Below are 24,474 nucleotides of genomic sequence, written 5' to 3'. Positions count from 1 at the left end.
ACTTCATTTTCAATATTTGGTCAAATTAATTTACTAATGATATACTAACAACTAAATGAAATGTATAAATAAATTTTAATGTTACAAACATACTCCTATTTAATAATAAGATATTTTAGCATAAATAAAATATGGAGTCCGATATAAAATATCATCAAATTTTATTTTAATTAATAAATAAAAACATAAAGACAATAGAAATAAAACAGTATTCCTACTCGTCAAATATATTAAATATTTATTTTGGTAGGGGTGCTTTATATTGGTATCTCACCCTTAAATTGCTAACTACAACATAGCTATCATATTATATCAATATAATGCATGTACAACGATCAATGTTAAATTGATTGTGTTGACATATTTAAGGAATAATATTGATATGTATAGTACACTATATTGACAATTTGATTCAAAATCCTAATTTTGATAAATTTTTTATTTTTTTAAATTTAAATAATAATAAAAAATAAAATTACACATGACAATTTATAGGCTATTAGATCTCTAAAAATCTTATAATCTTAAATTAATTGTAATTAGCAATTGAAAATAGAGTTAACAATTGATCAGACCTCTATTTTGGTACGCATAAAATAATACTCCATGTAAATATGTAATATGGTTTACCAAATTGGCATTGTATATAATTGCAATTACATACTATGCTTTATTTTGTTTCACAATGTTTTACTTTGAAGCTTAGAGCATCGTGGTCATCATATAGGAAATTCTGTTATATATGCATGTACTAAACTACCAACCCATGAATTTTGTAACACGTGACAGTTGGATACTTTGATTCAACATTCGTATGAAAATCAGAAAAGCTGTACAAAATGATGTATCCAATTACAGTTATGCTCAAAACTACATAAAAATGCTCGAAACAATTTCCCATTAAGTTTGTCAGAGAAATTACCCATTTTTTCCTGCTTCTGAGAATGGCCACGTCTGTATACAATGATCATCTGAAATACAACACCTCTATTCTAACAGCAAACAATTTAGAAAATACAACAGAATCTAGCACTAAGTAAGGTTGTGAGCAACCATTGCCTGCAGATTTACAACTCACCTAATATTGTTGCCACAATCTCCAATAAATTAGCACTTCACTCCTACAAGAAGTAATCGGGAGGTGGCTTTTTCACAGGCGCTCCTCTTGATTCCTGAAATATCAAGAGGTTATAATCATGGCTACTCAATAACATATCATACTACTACAACAGAAAATCTTTCATGTAGATGCAACACCTATCGGTGCACATGTACAATCGAACGATCAATCGTATCTAAGTTGTACCTGTGGTGCAGCTTCAAAAACACGGAATTCACTTTCGAGGTTTTCATTCAGCTCCAGGATTGCAGCCACATTTCCACATCTGTAGCGCAGGCACAATACATAGATGGTTCAAGGAAAATCAGAAGACAGGGCCGAAACGAATTGCAGTTTACCTGTAACAGTAATTTGGGGCTGACCAGACCGTAACTATCTGGCTGTTAAACATCCATTTATAACCTTCCATTACCAACTGATGAGCACGGCATATGTAGTCGATATTATTGGTGTGATTGAACGAACTGACGACACTTCCACCAAATAGGAAACCTGCTCCACGAGGGCTCAAACCCCAACCATCAACAATATCTTCTGGATCTGACCATAAAAGATCACACATGGCCCCATCATGAGGAACTTCTTGCTTGCGGTCTATTACACGTATCTAAAATATCAATGATGTCAATGCCTATAAACGTTGTACAACAAATAGTGGAATTTTGGATTCAAAATAAAACTTAGACCTGGTCTAATGTGGAAATGGCAGGTGAAAGACCCCCATGAACACTAAATATTTTGTTCTCGATGAGCGCTGAAAGGCTGCAAAAGATGGGCATGGAGGAAAAGATATCATACTATTGCAGCAGCCTTTCCAATTATAAACTATGCCAAGGACAACCGGAATGTTAAGATATGCTCATGAATACATAAGTGGAGGTTATATTATGCATGTCTATTTATGACCGTGTATCACTATCTAACTGAATTATTAATCCATTCAGCCTTCATTTCTATTTCTTTTGTTATATTTTAGCAGCCTGTAAATATGCAATTCAAGAGTGCACCAATTTTTTCACTTTCATTTCACAAAGACCTGATGAAACATCTAAAACCCTCAACCTTAAGTAATCAAAAATATCAGTGCAATATCTCCAAACATTGACAGAACCATATTTCCGTAGGCACTCATCATAGAAACCGTACACCTGGAAGAAGAGAGCAGTCATAAATATTTATGCGACATCATAGCTTAAACTTCACACAGAACAGAAACTAAACCTGTGTTATCTGCCGGCTCTCATGGTTCCCTCTTATAAGAGTTATCCTATCAGGATATCTTACCTGTTCATTGCCCATATGCACTATCTTTTAGCAAACGTGAAGCATTATACCATAATTGCCAAACATAGAATACTAGATAAGTGTTCATCGCATATACTGAGAGTCTGAGACCACTCAATATATAAGTAAAAAAAAAGTAGTTACCTTCAGTGCAAGCAGAAGCAAAAAGGTCTCGACTGAGTAAAATCCTCTATCAACAAAATCTCCAAGAAACAAGTAATTTGTCTTCGGACAATCACCACCTACTCTAAAAAGTTCTTTCAAGTCATAGAATTGCCCATGTATGTCACCACAGATCTATGTCAACCAATTTACAAAAAGAGAAATATTTAGAATTAAACCAATTAGTAACAGAAAATAAATAGATGAAAGCAAATGCATGGCAGAACATCTTCAAATGTGGAAATACAGCATCTATATCAGTAGCATCAGTGATTTAGCACAAAACTACAGTATATACTAGATAAACGGTTGGGTAAGAGCCTAAGAGGACAAATTTGGATTTTTGTTTTTCAAATCTTCTCTTTTTCTACACGTGCGCGCACACACCCACTCACACACCCATATCACTCTCAGAGTTATTGGACTTAGTACACAGGCTACAAAATTACTTAAATGCATAATCAATTCAACTGTCACAGCAATTAGAGGGAAATCATGCCATTGTGAATCTGTGATAAGGAAAAGTCAGCAATTTCAAACAAAAGGCCACACATATTACTATCAAGGAGTAAGTTACTTCAATGCAAGGACTAGACTGACTTCCTAGTAATTATTAGCCCCTGCAATACATGTTGCATTTATTTCTCTGACTATTGCCTTAATACAGAAAGCTATATAAAATTCCTGAGGTAATCTTATTTGAAAGCTTCTGTATTGATTGGGAGGTAAAAGGGGTTAAAGAGTTATCCCAATATTGAAGCCCTAACCAGAATTGCCTAATTGTCTTCTAATGAAAATGTAAATACTCTCTGCGTTGGATGCTTTAAACAAGTGAACCATTTTAATAAATGATAACACACTTTTCTGAGACTCATATTCCCCAGTTTAATTCATTAGCAACCTCAAAGACTCAATTAAACCTGGCTCGTTTAAAACATTAGATTGTCCAATAGAAGCTTCGTAATGAACTGGAGCTTGTTATCCCCTTACTCAATTACGAAACAAAAACGTTAAACTGAATTGTTTTAAGAATTTTGGCCCAATATAGTCAAAGCTCAGGGCAGTTGACATGTGAGCATATAATATAGGAAAGAGGCATGTGACCACTACGCAGAATCAAATTCAGGGAAACATATCCAGCTGATGTGTAATACTAGTATTAAGCAGCTAAGCAACTGTCAAGAGAAGTATACTTCATAGCAGTTGTCCAAGGTAAACCTATTGACTAAAGAATAAATATTAAGGGGGACGTGCCGACATATTAAGTCTTTTAACTGCACACATGATTTTGGACATCAGAAACTTCAGGATTGAATGGTTCACTTATTCTACCTTGTGCTTTAAATGCTTCAAGCACATCACACAAACATAACAAGAACATATGTAGGTGGTCTCTGGTTACAATGATTGAAACAATAAGCTCGGTTTTCCAGCAATTACCATTCACCCATATCAATTGTTACATTCGGAGACAGTTTCACTATGTTATTCGACTTGAGGATTTCAGCTTTAAGTAGGGAAAACGAAACGCAAAAAGGAAAAACATGATTTTCCGTTCACATACTCTAATACAAACTCAAAACTAGACATGATTGCAATAAATCCAGGAAAAATAAGATTCTATACTTGGTGGTTGTATACTTACGGTGACTGGTGCATCTACGCGCTGAACATTGCTCTCTTCGACGAGGATTTCCATTGCCTTGAGGCAAAGCGCCTTCACCTCAGTTTCCGTGAGCGGTTCGCATCTCTTGAGCTGCTCGATTTGCCGGTCTAGGTCTGACATCTCTTTCAACGAAGATTAACACTTCCCAACCCCTACTTATGCTCTTTCTGGCTACCAAATCAAATCCACTTCAAATTTCTAAAAATGTTACGCATCCAGATAGCGTTGACGACGCAATTGTAAACTGCTGCAAGCTTGCAGCTGGAATCAGCTGAGGTTGAGCTGGGGCTTGCTTTTTCTCGCAGCTCTCAACACAAATGGGTTTTCTCGATTCGAAATGATTATCAGAATTTAGAGTTCCACTCCCTCATTTCCGCTTAATTAACATTTAAGTCCATATACTTCTTCAAATGAAAATAACGGAAATCACTAAATTTTGAAACAGAGTATTTCTATACTTCAGTCTTCATTCTTCACCTATTTTTCTTTTTTTTTTTCTTCAGAAAGTAACTTCTAAAGTTCCAATTAAAATAGTTTATCAAATAATGCCAAAAATACATTAAAACTTTATATTAATTAAAATAAAAATAATGTCATTTTTGTTCATAGAATTTCATTATAGATGAGTTATCTACCCTACCAAACATGCATACTGAATTCATCCACAACTACTCATTCAGAAAGACATAACGACTAGGCCCTACCAAAGATGCATGTTGAATTCATCCACAACTACTCATTCAGAAAGACATGACGACTAGGGGAGTTGGAGTAATTGATGATTTCGACTCATAGTATTTAAAATCCGAGATATATCCTAACATGTGTTTAGCTTGTTAATAGGTCGTGAGACATACTTGAACAACCTTTTGTGTGCTACTGACTTAACTGAGTTGTCCGACCAACTTAATCCCAACTTAATCCCAGTACAAAAAAATCTTAGATCAGACAAATTGTAGCTGAGCCAATAGCTCAAAATATGGTCCAACAAATATTCCAAAGAACAACCCAAAGTCCAAATATAAGTGTTAGGCACAAGCCTTAGCTCAACTATGGATAAATAACTTTCAATTGAAATAGTTGTGAATAAAAAAATACTAAAAATACATGAAATATTTATGTAAATTAATAAAAAAATTATTACGTATATAATAGTAGTCAATTCATCTACTGCTTTACAAATCAACACTTATGCCTATTATTATTACTTTTGTAAATTGTAATAATGAAATCCCTCATGATCAATCAATTACAAATCAACACTTATGCCTATTATTATTACTTTCAGCGCAATTCCTGTTTTTATAAAATTACCAAGTAACATATTTATTCTCCAATAATAAAATGTTAAGACATAAAAAGTATCACTTCATAATTTAACATTTTAAACCTCAACATTCTACCAAAGTTGAGCCATGAAAATGGACTAATTTAACACAGGCAATTATAGATGCAACTAAAATGTTTCACTTTAAAAAAAAAAAAAAAAAAAAAAAAAGCTCCTCGACATTTTTATCTAAAACATTTTGTAACTAATTTTATCAGACATATTTAAATAAAAGTCTAAAACAACAATTAAAAAATAAAATTGTTAACGATCACAAGTGGCAGTCTAGTGACGTGGCTGTGGGGCCGGGCTTATTTGAGGGAAGTAAATCCTTGCAGCAGCAATTTTTAAGACTTTGCCCACTCTTTCTGAATGTCAAATGTGTAGTTGATCTCCAAATAGCACTTCTTGTCATCATCTATGAACTGAATAAATACATCATTTCATTTTATAAATATTACCATCACACCCAAAAAATAATAATAGAATAAAAGTAAGTGTTTTTACTAAAAGAATTATAATTATACTAAACATAAATTTTTGGCATTTCTTGATTAGAAAATCATCAATTAGGTCAATTTGCCTTGCATGTATTCACCCTAGCTAATTAGTAATTATATTATGGGTTTTTGGCTTTTTAAACTAAAACCTTTCCCCGAATTCCGATTTTTCCATGAACTATGAGATTTATTTTAAAACCACGAACTTACATTTCGTTAGGATTTTCCCCCGGCGGGTCAACAACGAAACCCGGATTGTCTACATGTCAATTTTAATCCTATTTGTCACTAAATTGATTACTTGGATCCTATTTGGCACAATAATACATACAGTCACAATTATTACATAACAAATGACAACTTTTGAATAAACAAAACACAACTTTAATATTTTGAATTATGCTATTCGGGTCGGGTTGGGAAAATCCTAACGAAATGAAAGTTCGTGGTCCAATTGAACAATAAATTTTAGAAAAAGAGTACCTTAGTTCTTGCTGAATACGAGCCTCTAGCAAAAACCCCAGACGGAGTAGTCTCTTCGTCCATTTCGTGCAAGTAGGGCTCCGCCTGAGGGCTAAAGGTTCCGAGCATTTGTTTCGAGCTATCGACTTATTTACGTAAAAACACAATACAATGATATGTTAGCCAATCAAGAAGACCTATAACAAAAAAAAGAGAGTATGCATAATACCTTTGATGCCAGACTTCCACACCGTGTTAGTGTACCTGAGGCCTAAAACAATGTCATTGCTGACCTTGATCGAAAATCGGAGACGGTAATGGCTTCCTTCCTTTAGCGTGAACCACAACCCTTTAATGTTCCCCGACTCCGGGATCGGAAGCACAATGTCCGGCCTCCCCTCCGATGATATCATCAGGCTCATTATCTTCACATCTGGCTCTTGAGCCTCTAACAAATTTTATATTTGAATTAATTTGTTTTCAATTTACATCCCTATATACATATCATTATTTATATTATTATTTGCATGAAAAAATTTAAATAGATACCATCAATGGCGTTCACATCCACACCTCCTAGGAGTTGTTCCTTCCACTTCCTCAAGCTCTCATCATCCTAAAATAAAAGCAATTTTATTATTTCTCGAGAAAAATTAATATAGTAGTAGTAAGGAGTAGTACTATTTATTTTTTAAAAAATTTATTAGAAAAAAAAAAAAAAAAAAAAAAAAAAAACCTTATCTTTCTCGAGATGTTCCTTGATTGTACATTTAGGACCGATCTGGATATGGCCGACTTCTTCGTCGTCCTCAGTGTACATGGAGGCTTCACTCGGATTCCGACTAACTGGTTTTCCATCGGAATCGGATAACTCCTCTTTCAACGACGAACTACCCTCCGAAGTCATTGTTTCTCTCTTTCTGTCCGATCCCATATCAAAATATATGTATATATTTTACTAAAACAATGCATAAGATTTTGTGGATAAAGAGAAAAGAAAGAAAACACGCGTCCCTTGCAACAAAGTATGCCACATTATGAGAAAGAAAATATAATAATTAAAGACAAGAGAATGGGAAAATGATGGAACATACCAGAAAAAGGGTAAATTAATGGGAATGTTGTCTTTAACTAACAGATTGCCAACAGCTTCATAATCATGAACGCCTTCTAGAAGAAGAAAAGGGAAAATGAGAAAAAAAGAGAGCACCAAATATATGAAACTTGTTTAGGTGGTGAAAAATGATGGGAGATGGTCATCGATCAAAAAGGGGATTGCGACTTTATTTGTGGTGATCCGATATTATACAGGGAGATTTAATAATATTCATGGAATTTATGTATTTATTTATTTATATTGAGGGAAATATTAATATTAGATGTCCAAGAAATGCGGCCTTCTTCTAATTTTTCTTGACAAATCTGTGTTTTGTACCCCTCATATTTTTGGTCATAAATATATGCTAAGTTGCTAACTCATTGGAAAAGACTTCCATATCACATCACATTTATATATATAGGTCATAATCCCCTAAGACCATCTTCCATTAGGGTTATAATGTGATTTCCATCTCATATTATATCGTAAAATAGATGATCTCGATTTTCCTGACTTTTATACCATTTTGTTGATTTTTGAGTGTCAATTGGTATAAAAATAATTCAAAGATATACTACTAGTACTATAATAGTATTAGACCCAACTTTCTTTTGTTCAGTTTCAAGAATTTGTTTTGTACCAATCGGATATGTAAAATTACAATAAAATTGTTATTATTAAAATATACTCATGTTTTGATATGCAAACTAAGGGTCGCGGTAAAATTAAACCAACATTCTAATCCAGAACCCAGAACTATCTCAATATTATGTATTAAAATTATCAACACAAAGACAAAACTTTCTCAATAGATTTGTGTTGATAAAATTATTCTTTGTGTTGAGATTTAAATTTACATATTATGTTGATAAAGATATATCTATATGTTGAGAAATTTACAATATAATGTTGAAATTCTGGATTCTGAATTGGGAATTAGTTAGCATTTGATTGAAATTCTGGGTTCTGAATTGGGAATTAGTTAGCATTTGATTACCCCTGCAAACTAATACGTATATTTAACTTATAGATGTGGTTCTCATTTAATAATAACTCATAAGATTACTGATATTGTGTATAGTTGAGATATTGGTTGGTAAACAAAAATAATTCATATACTTACAAAATAATTTGGTCATCCAACAAAGGTGATCCAAGATTTGTGTGTCGGCTTTTTTTTTTTTTTTTTTTCTATTAGAATTTTGTCTGAATTGTCATTAATTAAGTCCCAACAAACCAGCGGAGAACAAGTATGATATTAACTAACATTTTGCTGCATCCAAATTATATAATAAAATATATCAATATTACATTAAAGAGTTTTGAGACATTTTATTCAATTACATTTTCGTTAGCAACAAATAAATAAATTTAACTAATTAGATGGATTCAATTTAACTCATTTCTCCAGAGGGGCCAAAAACGACAATTCTATTCTTCTAGTCCGAGTGAAACCGTTTTTCAACCAAAAAAAAAGACCTGAATCAACGAGATGTTACACTTGATCATAGTAAAAAAACAAGTGTGGCTGATCACATCGGAAAACCAGATCCCTTGTAACTGACCTCCGACCATATTCATGCAGCGGCATTTCCACAGTCTCCCTCACGGTGAGCTCTGGTCACTTGTCGGGCCGCCGAAAGTTGGCCTCATGTAAGCATCATCAAATCTCCGCCAGAAGGAATGTATAGTATAAACAGGCCTCTCCATCAGCCTCGTCAGACCATCTTTTGCTCGGCTGAGGTTCGTCGAAGCTGATTCCTCGAACGAAAGCAGAGGAAGCCTCATGTCCTCTTTGGTAAGCGTTGGATCACGGTCTAGAGTGTTGGTGCCTCCCTGAGGGAGTAAGTAGTGTATTAGTGGCTTTGTTAAGAAGCCGAAGACCTGCAATTAGATTCTCATCATCAGAGCTCTATTCATTCGGGACAAGGAAATGATCATATTTTGTAAACGACTCACCAATGTGCTAAAGACGACTACTATTGCTGTCGTTGTCACCATGGTGGCATTTACTGGGTCTAGTGGCACGCCGTAATGAGTGAACTACAATGTGTCCAAGAAGAAAGGTTTTCATTTACTTCTCTTTTCAGAAACAACAATGGCATCAGTAACTGAGCATATGCCTTACCTGCTTGAATGCCAAAGCAATGGAGACTGCTCCTCTCATCAGCCCGGCCCACCAAATGACGACCTAGTTGAGCAGAGGAACTATATATAAATCGAATCGTGGGAGTTTATGCAAGAAATGAGTACACAGTATAGTCGATCCATAGATTTTGCCTATACTGATTTGATTCTTTACTTATTGCCGGCTATCCCTATAGTTACATTTCTACATATTTACACTGGTGTTTTTATGGACCAATAAACTAATGAAGTGCCGCAGCTTGTCTTCAACATCATAAGTGATCATGGGCCAACCTTGCCTAGCAACACACGATAATTTTGTAGTAAAAACTTAACAAGTGTGCTAACCTGGTGCTTGAATGATATTGGAGTTGATCGGGTTGAAGTTCGGTCCATACAATTTGATATTGCCGATAGAGGAAAAACAAAAGCAGCACGGCCTAGTAATATCAGGAACATGACGCTACAGTATATACCAATTGCATTCCAGAGACTGTAAGGAATATTTGTATAACATTTTAGTCCATAGATAACAATTTTCTGAGAGATGCAAAGTATGAAAATCATCACATACTTTCTTGAAAACCATCATACAATCAACAACCACCGTTATAAATTGGTCTCACTCACCCCCTTATAACGCCTTATAAGAGGGAGGGTTATCCGCTCACCACCTTAAAAAGGTAACTATTGGGTCAGGAAACTTGCTTCATGTTTGTAAACGCTATTTAAGACTTGAAATAAGGCAAGCACAAGAAACATATCACTAAACCATAGAGTTAACTACTATACTATGTTCTTACCATTAAAAAGTATTGAAAAGGGAAAAGTTAATGGTTTTGAAAGAAGAGTTGCTACCTTAATTTGCTCATTTTCCATTTCTCGATATCCAGGGCATCCATTCCCACGTATAAGAATATAAATGTTTCTGCAATAAAGGACATCATCGCAAACACATGCCTGCAAATAAAATTAGTTAAAATGTCTAAGATACTGATTCATAATGAGGACTTTGCTTCATTTTTCATCTGTATTTTTGCATTATGTGGCTATTTATAAATTTAGTATCATCATCGTGGGTGTATAACATAACCACAACAAACAAGTATAATGATCTCTTCTCTAAATCAAAGTGTGACTTGGAGTAGAATAACACCCGATATTTGCAAGCCTAAATAATCGACATACTTGGTCGTGATTCTTGAACTGTCAGTCACATTATGCCATGCATAATGAGACATAAAAATCCCAGAAAAGAACACAGTCAGAATCCCACTGAGGTCGAAAAGCTGTCAAAACAAGAACATCCCAGTTAGTTTACAGAGACGTTTTTATATGAATATACTTCAGAAAGTATGTTGCACGGAAATATATCGTATTCAATTTGCATGTAAACTATGAGGTAGCTATGGTACATTGATTCCATTATTTCCATTACCTCAGCCAACATGTAGGAAAGGTATGCCATAAGGACCATAAGAGCGATCTCTCGAATACTTGAATGTCTACAGAGAATATAAACCAAAGTCCTCCTTATATGATAGAAGAGTTATCAAACTTGTTAAAACTAACACATAGATAAATAGAAGTTTACCGTCCAAAGCATAAGCCCTTGAGAATGTATGCAGTCACAAGGCCAGACTGAACGCACAGAGAGAAAATTGGCTTTTCAATTCATGATTCGAGAACTAGAGAATGGATAAATGTAACATAATATTCAAGCTCAAACTCACAGCAACTCCTAAAGCAGTGCTTGTGGAGAATAGGTACAGGAAATCTACTAAAACTCCGGCTGCTTTCCAGCCATCTATTTTGTTGACATCAAGCTTTTGAATTGCATTAAACAGAACGACTGAAGTAGCATCGTTTACTACCCCTTCACCAAAGACTAGGCTGTAGAGCAATGGAGTGTCATCTTGATTCAGAACCTACATCAAGATTCATGTCATTTCTTGAGCTCTATAACTACTATAGTCTATAGTTATCCAGCTTATCCTCACCTGCAGAGTGCATACGGTGTCTGTGGATGAAAAAATTGTTCCAATGCCTTTTGAGGAAAGAAGGTTAGATAAATTAGCACTCACCATTCGAATTTGACAAAATCAAATAACGAATGAAACTAATGAACGAACCAAGAAAGTCGCGATGAGTCAGACCAACAAAACCGAATTTGGGGAAAATGAACCAGCTGCCTACAGAAACGAAGATATGGAAAAATCAAGCTATGCAGAGGTAAAAAAAATAGATGAATAGTAGTACAATATAAAATTACCAGCTGTAACTATGGATGACGATATGAAAACTCCCACAATCCCAAACAACATTATGGGGAAGAAGTTATGGAAGAACTGTTTCTTCTTAACCTGGAATCTACACCACACAATAATCATAAATTACATACATACTTACTACTGCTGAATGCAATTGAGCACAAAATTCTCACCCTGCATTGAAAATGATGGGCGGAAGGAGATAGATGAAGAAAATCTCTTCATCAAATCTGAGTATGTGTGAACTCTTCCCTTTGCTAATCAACAGAACGATCGTCCCCGCGGTTAATCCCTAAAATGAGAAAAAATAAGAAATTGATGGAGAGATGTGCAATTTAGAGAAAATGTGAGTGTATGTACGATAATGAGAGCGGTGATTGATTCGTTGACCCATCGATTCTCTTCGAGTAAGTGGCCGAGGATCAAGCAGAAGCAGAGGACGGCGACGAAGACGGTGAGCGGAACCACCTGCTGGTGCGAATCGGCGAGGTTAGCGGCGGTATTCCATAGGGTATCCAGTTCCATTGAAATTGAATGATCGATTTAGGGGTAGTGAGAATTAGGCGAGGATGATGATGATGGTGATGATGGAGAGAAGGGAAGGGAGTGATGTGTAGAGGTAGAATGAGCCAGGTGGCGCGAATTCGAGGGCGCATAGTGGTACGTGTTTCACTGCTCCTGCTTCTTCTCTCTCTTCCTCACAGTCACACCGCCATAGGCCACACTACACCCTCTGCACCAAACTGATTACTGGACCGAACCTATTTTGATTTTTTCCGATTTCCCTTTTTTACTGTTTCATTGCAAAATTGGATAAGCATTAAGTATGAGTATTTTGCTAGCTGCATGGATACAATCTCATCCGCTCAATTCTCTCATCACCCATGCACGTTTTCAAATGTATTCTTCTTCAGTAGTATTATCTGTATCTGATTTCAAATGATTTCCTACCTCCATCCTCCAAATATTGTCCCACTTTGATCCGGTACGGATTTTAAAAAATGTAACGAAAAGTCAGTTAAAAAAGTTAGTGGATTGTGAATCCTACTTTTATACACTCCTTCCGTCCTCCAAAATTCAACACCATTTGGCCCGACACAAGTTTTAAGAAATGTAATAAAAAGTGAGTTGAAAAAGTTGGTGGCATGTGGGTCATATTTTTATATATTAATTTTAAAATAGAGAGAACATCTTTTTTTTTTCCATGAATTTTGCCAAAGTATCATTTTAGGTCCGTGAACTTTAAAAATATCATTTGAGGTCTGTCAACTATGAGTTAATATCAATTGAAGTACTTTTTTACTATTTCCAAGTTTTTCAGGACAAAAATACCTTCAATATCTTTAAGCGTATAATATTTTTAATAAACTTATCATATACTCATATTTTTTATAAATATCTTTACTATATATTTTTGATGAATTTTCTAAATATAATTTGACCTTCAATATTATCACCTAATCTTGTGACATGCAAGAAAAGATCTTTATTCAATTTTTTATTATTAAAGAAAAGTTCTTTATTCAATTTTAAAATTCTTTAATATAAAAAATTGAAGAAGCAATTTTACTTGCATGTCAAAAAATTAACTGATAATATTGAAGGTCAAATTATATTTAGAAAATTCGTCAAAAATATATTGTAAAGATATTTATAAAAAATATGAATATATGATAAGTTTATTAAAAATATATACCATTTAAGGTATTGACTATTGAGGGTATTTTCGTCTAATAAAACTTGAAAATAGTAAAAAAGTACTTTAAATGATATTAACCCTAGTTGATGGACCTCAAATGATATTTTCAAAGTTCACAGATCTAAAATGATACTTTGTCAAAGTTCGTGGACCAAAAAAGATGTTCTCTCTTTAAAATAAAATGTGAGTGGGAATGAGTTAGTGGAATGTAGAGTCCATTACCAAAAATGGTATAGTAAAAGTGAAAGGTGACAAATTTTTAGGGACGGATGAAAAAGAAAATAAATGACAAATATTCACGAACGAGTGAAGTATTAGTTTTATTAATAAAATGTGAGTAGGAATGAGTTAGTGAAATATGAGGTCCACTACTTTTTAGTAAAAAGTAAAATGGGACAAATTTTAGGGGATAGATAGAAATGGAAAAATGGGACAAACTTCCGGGACGGAGCTAGTAGTACATTACAATGGCTATCACATCTAATTCGAAAAACTAATCAACTTGAATTTTTTAAAATCAAAATTAAATTTGTTGGTCTTTTGGAATATGAGATCCGGACACTAAATTTTCCATTTTAAGGGTTTCTTCTTTTTTTTCTCTTTTTTTAATCCTTTTTCCTTGTTAGAATGCGAACAGATCAAACCACCCATTGTCTTATTTTATTCACGTGACAATTTTGGGAGGATCGACCTAATTAGCGGCAAATTCACAACGAGTTGTCCATGGTTTATTATTGCTAGGTTGATTGGATCAATCATCCCAATCTATCACACGGATAAATAAGAAAAGATAAGACAATGGACAGTTTAGTTGGTTCACATAATTTGTGATGGAAAAGAATAAGAAAGAAAGAGAAATTAGCAAAAATATAAAAGATCCGCTTATCTTGATCCCATATTTTGAAAGAAGAACGAATTAAATTCCCCAAAACTCAAACATGCGTATATCCATTTATGCGGAGGTAGAGTCGCACAGTGCGAGGCTACCGAACGTGCAATTTACGATAACTCTAAAGACCAAATTTAAAACTTCATCCTTCTCTAAAACATATGAATATTTGATTTGATACAAGTTTTAATGCATAATTGGTGAAAGTAAGAGAGAAAAAAAATTAAAGTATTGTTAGTGACTAAGGGCATTTTGTCCTCCGCCACTTCCACCTGCAATGAAGCGGACTATAGCCCGCCCTAAGCATTTTATCTACTATTTGAATATTTGAATACTTCAAAATTTGGAAAAAAAAAACTTCATTTCATTAAAATTAAAACATTACACTACGAATGTGAAAAAACTACAAATTCTCAACGGCGGTTGCGGTTCCAAACTTCTTCAATCATGTCGGTCATAAGCTGAGTATGGTCTTGTTGGCTGCGCATTGAGGTCTGTCGCTGTAGAACCTCACCGAAACCCATCGGTAATCCTCGAGTGACAGGCGGGGTCGCCGTGCTGGAGCTAGGTCCGGCTTCATCATCCACCCAATCGGTGACATGTCCAACTTCTTGTTCGACTATCATGTTATGCATAATGATGCACGCATACATGACGTCACGATGACTTCCTTGTACCAGAAACGCGTCGGACCTTTCACGATTGCTTACCGCGATTGGAGCACCCCAAAAGCCCACTCCACATCCTTTCGCGCAGACTCCTGCTTTGCCGCAAACAAGACTCTCCTCTCACCAATTGGGCAAGTTGCCGATCGTCTTCAAAAAAACAGGCCACCTTGGATATATGCCATCGGCCAAGTAGTACCCCATATGATGTCTGCGGCCGTTGGCAGTGAACTCGATGGCCGGTCCGCGACCCCTGCACTGATCCGCGAAGAGGGTGGACGAGTTGAGGACGTTGATGTCGTTATTCGACCCGACTACACTGAAGTAGGCATGCCAGATCCAGAGGCGGTGGTCGGCGACGGCTTCCAGGATCATCGTAGGGTGGCCGCCCTTGTAGCCGCTGGTAAATTGGTCTCTCCACGCCGTAGGGCAGTTCTTCCACTGCCAATGCATACAGTCGATAATCTCTAGCATCCCAGGGAAGCCGTGCACCGTCTCGTGCATCCTCATCAGCCTCTGGCAATCATCAGCAGTCGGGCGTGGCAAATATGTGTCGCCAAAAGCCTCCACAATTATCTTACAAAATTTCTTGAGACATTCGCGGCCAGTTGTATCCCCCGACGTGAAGGTACTCGCCGAACATATCCGCCGTGGTGCCGTAGGCCAACCGCCGGATCGCAACCGTGCACTTCTCGCAACGGCGTAAGTCCGGGTCTGCCGATGCCGTCTCCCCGATACTGGAAGTATATATCACGTCCCTCCAACGTGTGCACAATGCAGAGAAAAAGATTTCGGCTCATTCTAAAACGGCGATGAAAAACATTCGGGCCCCACCGTGGATTCTCTCGCAAAATAATCTGCGAACAGACGTTCATGAGCTACGTCGTGCTCGCGCGGGATATACGTCCGACGTCGTATCGGCCGAGGGACCCGCGCCGCCACCGCCGCCGCCGCTCGCCTGCTTCCCGCTGCATTTGTGCCAAGCATTCCACCGCGCCTTCATTAACGACATCGAACAAGGCTCGAGTCAAGGCCCGTCTGCAGCCATCCGATGTACTCAAATCGTAGTCGTCGGGATTATTTTTGAGAAGATGAGAGAATAATTGAAGAGAAATTGAAGAGATGTGAAATTGGAGTGTGTGAAATGGTAGAGAATTGTGCTGTCTAAATAAGAAAAAAAATTGAAAGAAAAAAAAACGCGTGAGCATCGTCCGCGATGCCACAGTGGCGAACGATGCGACGGACGATGAAAATCGTCCGCGCTTCATCCGCAGACGATGGTTAAGCCATCGTCCGCCCCATTATGGATGCTCTAATGAATCCTTACACGGATTGGTGTTAGTGGCTACCGTCTGAAATGGAATTAACTTAATCATATAGACTTTAATTTATGAAATGACGTAGGATATCCAAAAAATTACTCCCTTTTGTCTCATTTTATCATTTTTCGTCCGTTCCACAAAATTACCAATCTCTTCAGTGTGAGACCCTTATTTCACTACACACCCCAATTTAATACAAAGTCAAATAATTTTTTAAAATCCACACTGGATCAAACTGGGACAAACTTTGTAGGACATAAAGAGTTACTAATTTCATCTTATTATTAAAAAAAATATATTTTAAATTTTATGTTAGCAATATTACCATACTGCCTCCAATTTACTTGTACTGCTATATTTTACTCAACGAATTGCAATTTATTGGGCTGAATTAGTAGAAAGCCTATCACTATATTTTAATTACTCCTTTACTAAATAAAAATTCGAGGCCCAGGCTATCAAATTGCAACGCGATTCGTTGCAAAAGATTTGATTATTAAATTTCAATCTCATCAAAGCCACGACGGATCTAGCACTCCCCATCACCGGAAGATTTCGCCGGTCACCGTAATCAAGGTTTTCCCCACACCGATGTTCATTTTTACTTCTCTATTTGATGTCGAGGTTTCTTATCAATGCATCGATCCCGTTAAAATTTCAATTCCAGATCATCTCATTCTCGTATTTTCTTTTTTCAGAAAAGCTAAGATATCAAATTGTTAAATTCTAGATTGGATTGGTGATGGATCTGTTTATTGAAATTAGTTAATTATATTATCTCGGCAGGTAAAAGCGTTGATTATAACTGTATTTGGGAAAAGCATCGGAAATGGGGTTTTTGGTGACTACTCTGATCTTCGTATTGGTTGGCATAATCGCATCATTGTTAACCAGAATCTGCTGCAACAAAGGGCCATCCACTAACCTGTATGTTGACATTTTAAGATTTTCTCCATTAGGTTGCTTTTTTTTGGCATGTGGTTTCTGAAGTTAATTATTGCCATGATTTCTGCTGTAAGTTTTTATTTGTAATTTCTATTGAGCTATCTTGACTTTTTGGTTGCTCTAGAACAATGTTCTTACCTGTTGACCATAATCTTTGGTTATATGTTATTCATCTCCATGCTTTATTAAGTGATAGTAATAGCGAACTGTCTCGGAACTCAGTTTAATTTGTATGTGTCCAGCTATTTTCTATGTTTGGTAGCTGGACTGTGTCTCGTTAAATAGCGAACTGTGTCTCGAAACTCACTTTAATTTGTGGAAAGAGTTTATGTTAATGCAATTGTATTCTGCAATGCAGGTTACTTCTGACATTGATTATTACAGCGACTGTTTGCTGTTGGATGATGTAAGTTTGTTCTCCTTGTTTACAAAAAAGTGATGATGCATGTTGTTGACCTTGGTAATAAGCATTCGTCGGTATCTTTCTTTTTTTGCATAACTTAAATCATCTATTCTTCCAATAGTGTAGCTGAGGTGAAGTTCTATGTACTAGTTTAGCTCCTTTGACTGGAATCTGTGTATGTGTGCAAAATGGGCCAGTGGCAGTGCTCTTCTTTTCAGCAAAACTGAAATTCCTGTCTCAAAATCCTTTAAACAAGTTCCCTTCTTAGAACAATCCTTGACTTGATCTTATTGTTATCATTTTAACAAAGTTTTAAAAACATTTTAGGTACTATTGCCTTGTAGATGAACATTGACATTTGGTTATTTTTAATCCTCCACATATTGAGGGAAGTGACCAACTACATAAAATTTGGTTATACATTAATTGACAACAATGTTGTTAACTATTTACGTGACCAGTGATGTCTAGACTTACACAGAATTTTGATGGGCATCAGTTGGGGTCTGGGTCCTTTAGGTTAGATCATAGCGGCACATTTAAGAGCATAATCTCTCTCTCTCTCTCATGTAAGCTTGAGTTGGGGAAGGAATGTTACCTGAAATTGTGAAAAACACATATTACATTTCTCTCCAACTTGTATAAATACAAATAAAGTACTGGTGGGTGGCATGCTTGGTCTAGAACTGAGAAGGATTTCAGGACTGCTAGAATCAGGATAATTGTTTTTGAGAAAAATGACCTGATGGATGTCACATTATGTGTGGAAAATTGGATTATAACAATGCTGGACACTAAGGGGTAGTTTGGTAGGGAAGATAGATACAGCAAAACATGATAAGAACACACATTTTTGGTCATTTTGGGTAAGATAACTCCAAGATAAGAGTGTAGAATGTCCTTGTAGGCCAAAACTTGACATTTTTAACTGGATACTTACATTTCTCAAACCACATGTATCCTCTTATCTATATCAAAATAGTCAAGTCACGCCTCTTGGTTCTGCTCATATAATAAATGGTGGAAAGAGATGTCTTCTTGATTTAGTGAGCTACTCTTTTTCATTTTTGTCATAGTTGTAAGATTGTATGTTGTGCATACGCAGGTGGGCGATAGTATACTTGGCACAGATGAACCCTCTGATTGTTCCCATTCTGAATGAAGAGGAATGAGATCTCCAAGTGCCCATGAACCCTGCATCGTTGAGTGTTACAGGGGTAAGCCAAAAGCAGTGAATTACATTGGAACCCTCTTATGTAATATTTATATTACATTTTTGTTAATGAAAACATCTTCGAAGTATTTATCAGATTGTACGCCATTTTCCTATTTGTAATCCTTTCCATGGATCTTATTCATTTGAACGTTGCTATCTTGGTTTATGTACCTTGAGAGAGAATAAATATGGTTTGTGTTATTGTGTATCTGTTTTCTGCTTGAAAACTTCCATGTTTCCTTCTACACTGCACCAACAACATGATCATCTTTGTTGTGTTTAATCTTCGAATCGTTGAATCAAATCAAATTCAACTTAATTGAAACAAAAGAATCTAGTACTATATGTTTTCGTCTTCTGGCAATTAACTATATATAATTTTACATGACGAATCAGATTAATTTTGTGATTTATCACTACAAACCTTCAATGGGTCAATCAAATTTATCCTTTGGAAAAATGAGAACATGTTATGAAGCACGGGTGCATACAACTGGACTGGAGCAGTAAATATAGCAGTGGAAAATTGTAGTTTATGAAATTACTTGAATTTCAGAAAATACCATAATCTGTGCAGAGTTCTACAAAACATAGATAGCATATAATCTAACAATCTTTCCTAATTATGCGAATGAATCTACATTAGTATTTTGGAAATGTGATCTTCGTTCCCGAAGAACAGAACACTAACCAGGGAGAACATATCTGTAAAAAGACGACAGCAAACACTAATTCTCTTGTGTAGGCATTGGGGTGGAGGAAAGATCACAAGAATAAGGACGCTTCGGGTAAAGGAACAAATGTTAACATGCTTTCACCAAAATATTCATACAGTGAGGGCAGCAATTGTGCGGCATCTGTATCCTCCTTCCACGCCTGCTCAAGAGCAGATGAAGTCTTGAATCCTTGACCACCAACTATCTCTCTTCTGCTGCTTGATCCAGCCACATTGTTGTTCCCTGAGGCCCTTGATGAGTCTGCAGCTCCAGTATTTGTTGAATATCCACCACTAGCTCCTGCTATGTCTGCCGGCAGAGAGTTTGCACCCATAGAACTGTCTGTTGCCAGTTTCTTCAACGGTGCTTGGTGCATCATGTTATCCATGGTGGCTTTACGTTTATCTGAACACAATTTGGAGCAGATAAATGCATTAGACTCTCAACATTGATGGAAGGAAGTGCAATTTCAAAATTGTAAATAGTCCCAAAAATTAATCAGCCTCCTAGGATAGAGCTAGCGAGACAGCAAACGATTTATTCATTTTCATGCTGGTCATATTTTGAGTTCAGAATACTACTTTAAACAGAAGAACAAGTAGTTGAAACTAAGCATATATACATTATTTTAAATATTAGTTACACAAGAGTACTAAAACACCAAGAGCCACCCCAAACCCCAAATATTAGTTACACAAGAGTACTAAGACATCAAATGATGAACAGTTTCATTGAATCAGTAAGTGAAGCTGAAGAGAAACATACTTGAAGTAGTCACGACTTTGCTATTGCTCCTACAGACAGTACGTGCTGGTGGAGATGGCAGAGAAGGTAGCATCTTCAGCCGATCATAGACGCACAAACCAGCTGCGCGCTGATAAGATAGTATCTCATTAGTTAGATTCAGCTGGGGCCAAATGTGCAATGACAATCTAGGTACAAGAAAGGACAGAGCTACCACTAAATACAACCTTTGGGGGTACATACAGCTATTCCATTCCACAATCATAGCAACAAATGAAATGCAGTTCAGATGTTGAAATTCAATAATTATAAATTCATTGGTCCTCCACTTGTTGTACTGAGTGGAAGAATAGTAAGTGGCCTTTGTTTATGATAATGCATCTTGATCTACTTCAGGGCTTAGAACACTCTACTAGTATTTCAGTATTAACAAGACCAGTGTTATACTAATTTGAATCCTCCCAAATCTTTTCGAGATAATAGAACTTTCCATGCTTAGAATACACCATAGAATATCACTAGTCCGAACTAACATAGTAGCCAACAACTCCCATGTGCCCCCAAAGAAGATAATTTATAATGCAAAAGTCCCCTATGAGAAATAGTAGGCTCGTTAATAGTTTGCACACATCATGCAGTTTTAACAGTTGCCAACTGTCATTATTAACAAGCCACTCACCCTCAAATTATCTTCAGACAAAGAAACTGGAAGTATAAGTACCAATTTACGGCATTTGCTATATTTCCAGTTAATGAACTTCTTGAAAGAGAATGTACAAAAATAGTAAGAGGATTAGAAGACATCTTTCAAATAAGGTCCTCAATACACTTCTACAGATGGCAGCAGAAAAACAAAGTCAAAGTATCATCAAAGACAACAGGAATTTGGAAAAAAAACAATCTCATATATATCTGGAAGAACCTTCTCAGATAGCACCAGATGCACATTGCACAAGATATTTTTAGTAACCATTCTTTGTCACGGAAAAATGGGTCAACATATCTTACCAATAGAGCCCCATATACAAGCCAGGCTTCATGCCTCTTGATCTCATTCTTTTGCTTCTCTAGTTGCATTTCTGGCTCCAGAAGCCGCAAATAAGGATCAAGATTGGGAAGAATAAGTAATCGAACCTGGTTAGCATGTTTAACAGAGGTCATCTTAGGATAGTTAAGGGACAGTATTAAACAACACAACATATAGTTCTGGTAGTGTGCACAAAGTCTCGTATTTTAACATTGTGCATTTTTTTGCAAATAAAATATAAATTATCATGGATATTACAAAGAGTACATACATAGTCACACACATCGAGAGGGGTAAAAAGGGGGAAATACCACATTAGCTCCAAGGGCTGCTATCCCCCGAACAGCACCATAATGTTGAGGGAGAGTTTTTGATGGATCGATGAAAGCAGTCAACATTGTCTTGGTCACACGTGGCTGGAGATTGTAATAAACCTGGCCAAATCTGCAGAGTAGTGTCATAAAGAAGTTAACCTAAAAATTTATTGAGATGATAGATAGCAGGTTGATGCAAATTGCAAAGACACGTGATGCACCCAACTTTTATAGAGAAACAGAAGAGAGCCACATCATACATTATGTAATGGAAGGTATATATGACGATCTCTCACCTCTTGCATATTGAGGCAACTAGACTAGCGGTGAAATTTCTCAGTTCCCAGTGATTGTCAGAGAACTTATTTCCTAATCTTTTAGCAACCAGGCATGTCAGCACCGAGGGCATCAGTTGGTGCAGCTAATTAGAAGTTTGAAGTATCAGAATTCAACATTCATGGAGATCAATTCAAAAAAGAAAAAGTAAATTGCTGCTTGAGAAGCAAAAGATCATGCACCATAAGATACACAAATTGCAACCTCAAGTGTTTAAATGAGGCCTAAGGAGCAAAGAAACTACTACACGCCAACATATAACTAAATAAAGAATCCAAAGACTAATTTTATACTAAGATTAAAGTCACCTAGTACTAGGAGAACACTGTGACACACACTATATAAATCAGAAAGCAAGAAAATCTGAACTGGGCAAAATAAATGAAAAGGGAGTATATGCAAGAATAACTTACATATGGCTCGATGTGTATATGAGGATTCCGAAGAAGGCTCCGGACAAGACGCATCAAAGCAAAAAGTAGAGAAAAGTTATTCAAATTCCGAGAAACCTGCCATTGTTACTGTTCAGCATTTATAATCTGGAACCGTTGTTAGTCTAGATGGAGATTACATTAGTTTTACCTCATCAGCAACAAAAAGTGTAAAATAAGGAACCAAGGGGTGAATCCCTGAGTCAGTTGCCAAGCTCACTAATGCAGCTTTAAATAAAGGGGACTCGGATCTGGTCACAGTCAACTCGGTAATTTTTTCAAAGTAAAGCTGCAGCACAAGGCAAGAAAAACATGAGATGTATTATCTTCTCGACAGGCATATAAAAAAATAAATAAAACCATCAGCAGCACCTGAAGTTCCTGTGAAACCACATGCTTTATAGGTAATTTAATGTCAACAGATGCTCCATCCTCTTTGACTTCAGTCTTTCTGTTATCCGCAGGAAGTGAAAGCACTTCCAGAAAAACAACTCATCATTTTACAAAAACTGAACTTTAAGAAACACATATGCATTGCCATATGGAGTAATTATTTGGTCCGGCAAGAACAGGAAGGTGGAAGAGGATAGAGGAATATCATAAAAGGAACATGCTGATCGACAGTATTTAACACGTGCATACAAATGTAAGATACCGGTGCTATGATATATACATACTTTGAAGAGCTTCGGGAGGGGGATTTTCAGGAATAGCAGGTTGAACTCCCTCAATAGCTAACCAATGAGCAACTACTGTGGTGTCCAGTGGGGCCTTAGGTAGAGGAGCTTCAATCACCTAAGTAAGGTAAAACCATACAATTGTGACTAATAATTTTACAACAATTGTCTAAGATTTTATTCAGCAGGCATTCATGATCACATACTTCCTTGAATTCCACATCCTTTTCTTCTATATAGAACAAATCCTTGTGCCCTGCTGCCCGTTTGAATCGCAGTGGATCTCCAGAAGCAAATCCATATATTGGCTACACAATTGTCAAAACCCACAACCAACAGTCACAAACAATGACCAATAGTTGCACCAACAAGAACCATGAAATGCACAACAAAGTAGAGCAATATACTTCGAAGGACACATCGAGAATTACATTATTCCATCAAATACTATCATGAGTGTATAAATGAAATTCTATTTGAATAAAAGCACCTCGACATTTCTTAAACCGAGGGCACTATCAACGTCATCCGTAGTTAAAGTAGTTCTCTTCGAATGCCTCATGCATTTGATAGATTCCTGCAACAAATTCACAATTTTAAACCTTACAGGCACCAACCGTATACATCAAAATTGCGCACAAAAAGCAAAATCAACAATCGAGAAAATATCAAAGACGGAAATTTTATTGACCTGCATTATTTCTCGAATACGGTACTCGACATCGGCAGCCAGAGCAGGCAACACATCGGGAGATAAATTGCTGATGCCAATGCTCTGGGCTATAACCTCAATTGTTTCCTTCGGTACGATGCTCATCGTCACGGAAACTTCAGCGCTTTCTGAGATTTCGAATTCTATCAATACTATGATTAAACGGTAGAAAAACAGCTGATTAACCTAAAATTGAAAAGGAGCATGAATTTCTTACTTATTCGATGGTTGAAAAAGGAGGCAGTGAGGGCGGCAGCAGCTGTGCCGGCTGCTGGCGTACCGGCAAGAATGGGGAGAAATTCAGGCTTGAAATCGCTTGTGTTCACGAAGAGGGATGCGAAAAATAAAAAAAAGTGAACTG

At 36.3% G+C, this 24,474-nt stretch overlaps 6 protein-coding genes across 11 annotated transcripts; 1 reads left to right on the top strand and 5 right to left on the bottom strand.

The window, feature by feature from the left end:
• Positions 1-881: 881 nt before the first annotated feature.
• Positions 882-4,558, bottom strand: LOC125185411 (serine/threonine-protein phosphatase PP-X isozyme 2). Its single transcript, XM_048081933.1, has 8 exons — positions 4,212-4,558; positions 2,549-2,701; positions 2,342-2,404; positions 2,183-2,268; positions 1,807-1,882; positions 1,459-1,727; positions 1,307-1,385; positions 882-1,172 (listed from the first exon to the last, which is right to left on the bottom strand). Exons 1-8 carry the CDS (start codon positions 4,350-4,352, stop codon positions 1,122-1,124), a joined length of 918 nt encoding a protein of 305 aa, XP_047937890.1. The 5' UTR covers positions 4,353-4,558; the 3' UTR covers positions 882-1,121.
• Positions 4,559-5,694: 1,136 nt separating this feature from the next.
• Positions 5,695-7,749, bottom strand: LOC125224222 (rho GDP-dissociation inhibitor 1-like). 2 transcript variants are annotated; one of them, XM_048127587.1, is made up of 6 exons: positions 7,616-7,749; positions 7,258-7,441; positions 7,071-7,137; positions 6,751-6,969; positions 6,543-6,667; positions 5,695-5,984 (listed from the first exon to the last, which is right to left on the bottom strand). In XM_048127587.1, exons 2-6 carry the CDS (start codon positions 7,426-7,428, stop codon positions 5,907-5,909), a joined length of 660 nt encoding a protein of 219 aa, XP_047983544.1. In that variant the 5' UTR covers positions 7,429-7,441; positions 7,616-7,749; the 3' UTR covers positions 5,695-5,906. The 2 variants fall into 2 exon arrangements, with proteins under 2 accessions (XP_047983544.1, XP_047983543.1); XM_048127586.1 differs by lacking the exon at positions 7,616-7,749 and having other exon boundaries at positions 7,258-7,537.
• Positions 7,750-9,006: 1,257 nt separating this feature from the next.
• LOC125185338 (sodium/hydrogen exchanger 4) lies at positions 9,007-12,752 on the bottom strand. 4 transcript variants are annotated; one of them, XM_048081859.1, is made up of 14 exons: positions 12,378-12,741; positions 12,191-12,309; positions 12,020-12,117; positions 11,880-11,939; positions 11,748-11,794; positions 11,481-11,675; positions 11,342-11,388; positions 11,186-11,252; positions 10,936-11,036; positions 10,606-10,707; positions 10,096-10,240; positions 9,749-9,811; positions 9,580-9,663; positions 9,007-9,456 (listed from the first exon to the last, which is right to left on the bottom strand). In XM_048081859.1, the coding sequence occupies exons 1-14, from the start codon at positions 12,540-12,542 to the stop codon at positions 9,226-9,228; spliced, it is 1,524 nt and encodes a 507-aa protein (XP_047937816.1). In that variant the 5' UTR covers positions 12,543-12,741; the 3' UTR covers positions 9,007-9,225. The 4 variants fall into 4 exon arrangements, with proteins under 4 accessions (XP_047937816.1, XP_047937815.1, XP_047937819.1 ...); XM_048081858.1 differs by having other exon boundaries at positions 9,007-9,504; positions 12,378-12,735; XM_048081862.1 differs by having other exon boundaries at positions 9,364-9,456; positions 10,096-10,187; positions 12,378-12,752.
• Positions 12,753-15,018: 2,266 nt separating this feature from the next.
• On the bottom strand, positions 15,019-15,780 carry LOC125217928. Its single transcript, XM_048119505.1, has 2 exons — positions 15,453-15,780; positions 15,019-15,365 (listed from the first exon to the last, which is right to left on the bottom strand). The coding sequence occupies exons 1-2, from the start codon at positions 15,778-15,780 to the stop codon at positions 15,019-15,021; spliced, it is 675 nt and encodes a 224-aa protein (XP_047975462.1).
• Positions 15,781-17,007: 1,227 nt separating this feature from the next.
• Positions 17,008-19,357, top strand: LOC125222020 (V-type proton ATPase subunit e1-like). Its single transcript, XM_048124403.1, has 4 exons — positions 17,008-17,168; positions 17,379-17,519; positions 17,896-17,943; positions 19,046-19,357. Exons 2-4 carry the CDS (start codon positions 17,422-17,424, stop codon positions 19,110-19,112), a joined length of 213 nt encoding a protein of 70 aa, XP_047980360.1. The 5' UTR covers positions 17,008-17,168; positions 17,379-17,421; the 3' UTR covers positions 19,113-19,357.
• A 325-nt stretch (positions 19,358-19,682) lies between these two features.
• Positions 19,683-24,474, bottom strand: LOC125222019 (transcription initiation factor TFIID subunit 6). Of its 2 annotated transcripts, none has more exons than XM_048124402.1 (13): positions 24,331-24,474; positions 24,093-24,256; positions 23,892-23,978; positions 23,608-23,709; positions 23,402-23,519; positions 23,097-23,200; positions 22,876-23,013; positions 22,707-22,802; positions 22,254-22,378; positions 21,955-22,087; positions 21,625-21,750; positions 20,638-20,746; positions 19,683-20,277 (listed from the first exon to the last, which is right to left on the bottom strand). In XM_048124402.1, exons 2-13 carry the CDS (start codon positions 24,216-24,218, stop codon positions 19,922-19,924), a joined length of 1,620 nt encoding a protein of 539 aa, XP_047980359.1. In that variant the 5' UTR covers positions 24,219-24,256; positions 24,331-24,474; the 3' UTR covers positions 19,683-19,921. The 2 variants fall into 2 exon arrangements, with proteins under 2 accessions (XP_047980359.1, XP_047980358.1); XM_048124401.1 differs by having other exon boundaries at positions 24,093-24,241.

This window comes from Salvia hispanica, chromosome 4 (genome assembly GCF_023119035.1).
Source record: "Salvia hispanica cultivar TCC Black 2014 chromosome 4, UniMelb_Shisp_WGS_1.0, whole genome shotgun sequence".
In the NCBI taxonomy this organism is placed as follows: domain Eukaryota; kingdom Viridiplantae; phylum Streptophyta; class Magnoliopsida; order Lamiales; family Lamiaceae; genus Salvia; species Salvia hispanica.
Note: the sequence above shows the minus strand (reverse complement) of the source record. Positions and strands in the feature narration are given on the sequence as shown.

Excerpts from the sequence above, each read along its gene's own strand:
- LOC125185338 (XM_048081858.1), bottom strand. The coding sequence starts at position 12,542 with ATGGAACTGGATACCCTATGGAATACCGCCGCTAACCTCGCCGATTCG. Across the intron at positions 12,118-12,190 it reads CCCATCATTTTCAATGCAGG|ATTCCAGGTTAAGAAGAAAC; the intron begins GTGAGAATTTTG and ends TGTGTGGTGTAG. Across the intron at positions 11,389-11,480 it reads GCACTGCTTTAGGAGTTGCT|TCTGGCCTTGTGACTGCATA; the intron begins GTGAGTTTGAGC and ends CTGTGCGTTCAG.
- LOC125217928 (XM_048119505.1), bottom strand. The coding sequence starts at position 15,780 with ATGAGGATGCACGAGACGGTGCACGGCTTCCCTGGGATGCTAGAGATT. Across the intron at positions 15,366-15,452 it reads GGGGTACTACTTGGCCGATG|GAGTCTGCGCGAAAGGATGT; the intron begins GCATATATCCAA and ends GCGGCAAAGCAG.
- LOC125222019 (XM_048124402.1), bottom strand. The coding sequence starts at position 24,218 with ATGAGCATCGTACCGAAGGAAACAATTGAGGTTATAGCCCAGAGCATT. Across the intron at positions 22,379-22,706 it reads ATATACACATCGAGCCATAT|CTGCACCAACTGATGCCCTC; the intron begins GTAAGTTATTCT and ends ACTTCTAATTAG. Across the intron at positions 21,751-21,954 it reads CAGCCCTTGGAGCTAATGTG|GTTCGATTACTTATTCTTCC; the intron begins GTATTTCCCCCT and ends CATGCTAACCAG.
- LOC125224222 (XM_048127586.1), bottom strand. The coding sequence starts at position 7,455 with ATGGGATCGGACAGAAAGAGAGAAACAATGACTTCGGAGGGTAGTTCG. Across the intron at positions 6,668-6,750 it reads GTGGAAGTCTGGCATCAAAG|TCGATAGCTCGAAACAAATG; the intron begins GTATTATGCATA and ends TACGTAAATAAG. Across the intron at positions 5,985-6,542 it reads CGTATTCAGCAAGAACTAAG|TTCATAGATGATGACAAGAA; the intron begins GTACTCTTTTTC and ends GTATTTATTCAG.
- LOC125222020 (XM_048124403.1), top strand. The coding sequence starts at position 17,422 with ATGGGGTTTTTGGTGACTACTCTGATCTTCGTATTGGTTGGCATAATC. Across the intron at positions 17,520-17,895 it reads AAAGGGCCATCCACTAACCT|GTTACTTCTGACATTGATTA; the intron begins GTATGTTGACAT and ends TCTGCAATGCAG. Across the intron at positions 17,944-19,045 it reads ACTGTTTGCTGTTGGATGAT|GTGGGCGATAGTATACTTGG; the intron begins GTAAGTTTGTTC and ends GTGCATACGCAG.
- LOC125185411 (XM_048081933.1), bottom strand. The coding sequence starts at position 4,352 with ATGTCAGACCTAGACCGGCAAATCGAGCAGCTCAAGAGATGCGAACCG. Across the intron at positions 2,405-2,548 it reads TGCTTCTGCTTGCACTGAAG|GTAAGATATCCTGATAGGAT; the intron begins GTAACTACTTTT and ends GGCAATGAACAG. Across the intron at positions 1,728-1,806 it reads CCATTTCCACATTAGACCAG|ATACGTGTAATAGACCGCAA; the intron begins GTCTAAGTTTTA and ends TTGATATTTTAG.